Source organism: Sitophilus oryzae, unplaced genomic scaffold (genome assembly GCF_002938485.1).
Source record: "Sitophilus oryzae breed Bouriz unplaced genomic scaffold, Soryzae_2.0 scaffold_1586_pilon_pilon, whole genome shotgun sequence".
Lineage (NCBI taxonomy): Eukaryota > Metazoa > Arthropoda > Insecta > Coleoptera > Curculionidae > Sitophilus > Sitophilus oryzae.
The window spans coordinates 2,172,684-2,177,090 of NW_022146265.1; the positions used below are offsets into that span (position 1 = coordinate 2,172,684).

Genomic DNA, 4,407 nt, shown 5'->3' on the forward strand with positions numbered 1-4,407 from the left:
TTTGACTGTATATCAGTATAATATTTAATGAACAGTATAAAATTTGATTAAGATAATGAACTTTTGTATCACAAGCTTTAATAATTATTTTATAGAGTAAACAATATAAGCAATTGAAATGAATAAAACTAAGATTCTACAATAAAAAATAAGACATAACCTAATACAATTAGATTAGTGGCTGTATGTATATACAGATTGTTAAATGCTCTTATTTGTGATGTACAATAATTTCTGTTGACTCATCTTGTAATATAAAAATTCAGACAATCGTAATACTGCTCTCAGTAACATACGATTTGAATGCATCATTTTATATTTATTTATATTGTCTAAGATAGTGATTATTTTGTGATTCGGGACTCGGTACTCCATGTAGATTCTATACAAAAGCACACATAATGGGTCTTTTTTTGTCTGAGCTTGTAGCGATTGATGTCCTTTTTGTATTGGCTGCTTCTATTTTGGCTATCTGGATATATTTTCAGCACACTTACCAGTACTGGGAAAGGAAAGGAGTACCATATCTCAAACCTACGTTTCCCTATGGAAATGTCAAGGTCATATTTAAGAAAACACTTCATACGACGACCGATGCCAAAACGTGGTACGACGAACTTAAAATTAAAGGTCACAAATTTGGAGGAGTATACACATTTTCACGTAGGCGTTTGGTTCTGGTAGATCCGGAATACATAAAGGACGTTCTAACAAAAGACTTCAATCATTTTATAGATAGAAACGATCATGTCGACGAAAAGAACAATCCCAAAGGTGCGCACCTTTTTAACATCCGAAATCCAGGCTGGAAGCCGCTCAGGCAGAAACTGACCCCCACCTTCACATCTGGAAAAATGAAAATGATGTTCAATAGTGTGTTGGAATGCAGCAATTATATGATCGATTTCATGAAAAAAGATGTTCAAGATGGTCAGGATATCGATTCCAGGGAAATTATGGCTGCCTTCACCACCGATGTGATAGGGAGTGTAGCTTTTGGTGTGGAATGTAACAGTTTTGACAACTCGAAGCCAGAATTTTTAAACATGGGCAGACGTCTATTGGATGGTGGTAAATTTAGCAGTTTGTTGATATTTATCGCGAGTATTTGTCCAGGTATTGGTAAAACACTTGGTGCCTTAGCAAAAGATAGTTTGCCAAAAGCATTTTTCACCGAGGTAGTGCGTAGCACGCTGGAATATCGGAAGAACAACAAGGTGAGGAGACCAGATTTCCTTCAACTTCTTCTGGATATGCATGAAGAACCAACTGATAGTGAGAAATACGTCAATTTTAACCAAATAGTAGCCAACACCATCTTGTTCTTTATAGCAGGATTTGATACATCCTCAACAACAATGAATTTTACTCTCTACGAATTAGCTCGTAATCCACAGATTCAGGAGAAAACTAGGGATGAAATTAACACAGTTTTAGCCAAATATCAAGGCAAAATCACTTACGAAGCACTTCAAGAAATGACGTACTTACAACAAGTTATAGACGAAACATTGAGATTATGGCCTCCACTAATATCCTTAGAAAGGATTTGTACCAAGGACTACACACTTAGAGATACGAATATTGTTATAGAAAAAGGTACTGCAATTGAAATTTCACCTTTGGGGTTAGGCAGGGACCCGGAATATTTTCCTAACCCGGAAAAATTCGACCCAGAAAGGTTTACTGCAGAGGAAAAGTTAAAAAGGCACCCTTACGTCCACATTCCTTTTGGTGAAGGACCCAGGAATTGTATAGGGTTGAGATTTGGTCTTATGCAGTCCAGGATCGGCATTATTCGAGTTTTGACTAATTTCAAACTGAGTATCAGTTCAAAAACGAAAATGCCTCTTACGGTCAGTTCACAATATTTTTTGTTAAAATCCAATGAGAAACTGTACTTAAGGGCGGAAAGAATATAAAGTTATTCAAAATATACCATATTTTAATACATTGATTAGATAAATTGTTAACTAAAATATGTTTAAATACTAAATGAAAATCTGATGCTACAAAAAGCCTATTAGAATATTATTATTTTTATTATACATTTTTAAATATAATATTTTTGTAATAGAAAATAAAGATAGTTATCTTTTTATTTTATACCTCTTGAACCTTAAGTATTTTTGCGTTAGTCGCATTTGTATACGAGTGAAGAGTTGCTTTCATTTTGTGTCTGCGGCTTCTAAACACAGTGGAATTTTATATATAAAAAAAATCTTTTCTGAGTGTTCGGTTTTAGTTCCTGTTTTAGTATATCCTTTTTTGCAATAATAGGTAAACTGATTTTAATTTTAGTTGTGAAAAAAAACTTTTTATTTTCTTTTTTCACATACTATACAGGGTGGTCTGAACTGTATTCCAGAAACTTCGGCAGCGTATTCTGCAGATAAAAATAAGTAAAGAAGTTCGTATAAATGTATGTCCTAAAATTCTTAGTTTCTGAGATACAGGGTGTAGAAGTTTCATTTTTATTTCGATTTTTTCTAAATAATTTCTGAAGTAACGTCAATATTTGGATGAAAATTAGTGTTTGGGAGTTTTCTGACGTGAGAAATTTGATTTTGATGTCAGTATGACTCCTACTTGTAGAGGGCGCCACCTATATATTTTTTAACTGGTTTGAAGAGTAATAAGTAACTTTTCGTCCGTACTTGTATAAAACTACTGAGTAAAAAAATATACATTTACGACATTTTTTACGTAAAAAAGGTCTCTTGGTAAAAATCGCTCCGAGTAATGGTTCTCGAGATATTTGGAATCGAAATTATCAATACCTGGTATCACTGATATAATTTAAACATGTTGACTAAATAGTTATTAGACTGAAATCATAAATTTGAAATGGTTTTTTGCCAAAAGTTCAGCAAAAACTGTTCACAAAAACTGTTCATTTTTTTCAAAGAATAATTTATTATTATTTAAAAAAATAAAAAATTCCCAAATTTATCATTTCAGTCAAAAAACTATCTACTCAACATATTTATTTTTTGTCAATAAATACATGTATTGACTATTTTCATTCTAAATATCTTGAGAACGGTTGGTCGTAGCGATTTTTACCAAGAATGATATTTTACGTAAAAAATCACAGAAATGTATATTCTTTCACACAGTGGTTTTATACAGGTATGGACGAAAAGTTATTACTCTTCAAAACAGTTAAAACAGATATAGGTGGCGCCCTCTACAAATGAGGAGTTATATTGACATCAAAATCAAATTTCTCATATCTAAAAACCCCCAGACACTAATTATCATCCAAATATCGACGTTAATTATTTGGAAAAAATCGAAATAAAAATGAAATTTCTACACCCTATATATCCGACACTAAGCATTTTAGGACATACATTTATACGAACTTTTTTACTTATTTTTATCTGCAGAATATTTTGCCATAGTTTCCGGTATACAATTCGGACCACCCTGTATAATATTGAAAAACTTCCTATTAGTGTGTATTACACTGTACTGAGATAAAGCATTGTTATTTACAGAGTGTTTTAAAATTGGCTAGAGATTGAGATCTTGCAAAATGATGTAAATAAGCACTAAAACAAATGCAGGTTGAAAGTTGATACAATTCCAAATTATTATAATTGAATTCTATCAAAATTCATTTTATAACATCTAGATTTTTACGAACTTCAATAATCACGAATCAAATGATAGAAATTTTGAAAATAAACTGACATTATTTCATTGCAAATAAAATCTGCAAAAATAAATACACAATTTCATATCTTGATTGTTTTTGTTATAAAAACACATCAAAAATATATTCTTTTCTAAACATCTTTTGCAAATTTTATTTAATTTCCGTTTTTTGGAAACATTATTTTTGAAAAAAAATTGTGTGTGTACTATGTGCGCACATTTGAAGTGGAACTTCTTACTAACAGTTTTTAACTTGGACGATTTGAAGATGTTTAAAGATCTGACATATAGGTAATGCCGTTTAAATATAAATATTATTTTCCATTAATTTCTGTAATCTGTATATGTTCTGTTTATTCAATAGTCTGTAAATTTTGTGGAATACCACCCAAAATATATACTTTTATGCAAATGCCTAATAATGTTTACGCTTAAATTTATTTAAGATGAGAAAAAATTTTGAACCTAACCAACAATTCGTATTTATAGTGGTGTAGAGTAATTTTGTTAAATTACAGGGATATTCTCGTTGATTATTGGTTTGAAATAAATATGACAATGTCCTCCAATGAAAATGCGAGTTGCTTAACTCTAATAATTCTAATTCTGATCTAGCAAATGAACTAAATGCTTCACCTAGACTGTTATTCAGAAGCTACAAACCTATCGGTGAAAATATGCATGAAAATGTACTTCCTAGCACACAACCAGAATAATTAAATATAAAAACCACAGTCATATTAG

At 31.1% G+C, this 4,407-nt stretch overlaps 1 protein-coding gene across 1 annotated transcript; it reads left to right on the top strand.

The window, feature by feature from the left end:
- Positions 1–264: 264 nt before the first annotated feature.
- On the top strand, positions 265–2,089 carry LOC115879780 (probable cytochrome P450 6a23). Its single transcript, XM_030896767.1, has one exon. It carries the CDS (start codon positions 402–404, stop codon positions 1,920–1,922), a length of 1,521 nt encoding a protein of 506 aa, XP_030752627.1. The 5' UTR covers positions 265–401; the 3' UTR covers positions 1,923–2,089.
- The last annotated feature ends 2,318 nt before the right edge of the window (positions 2,090–4,407 follow it).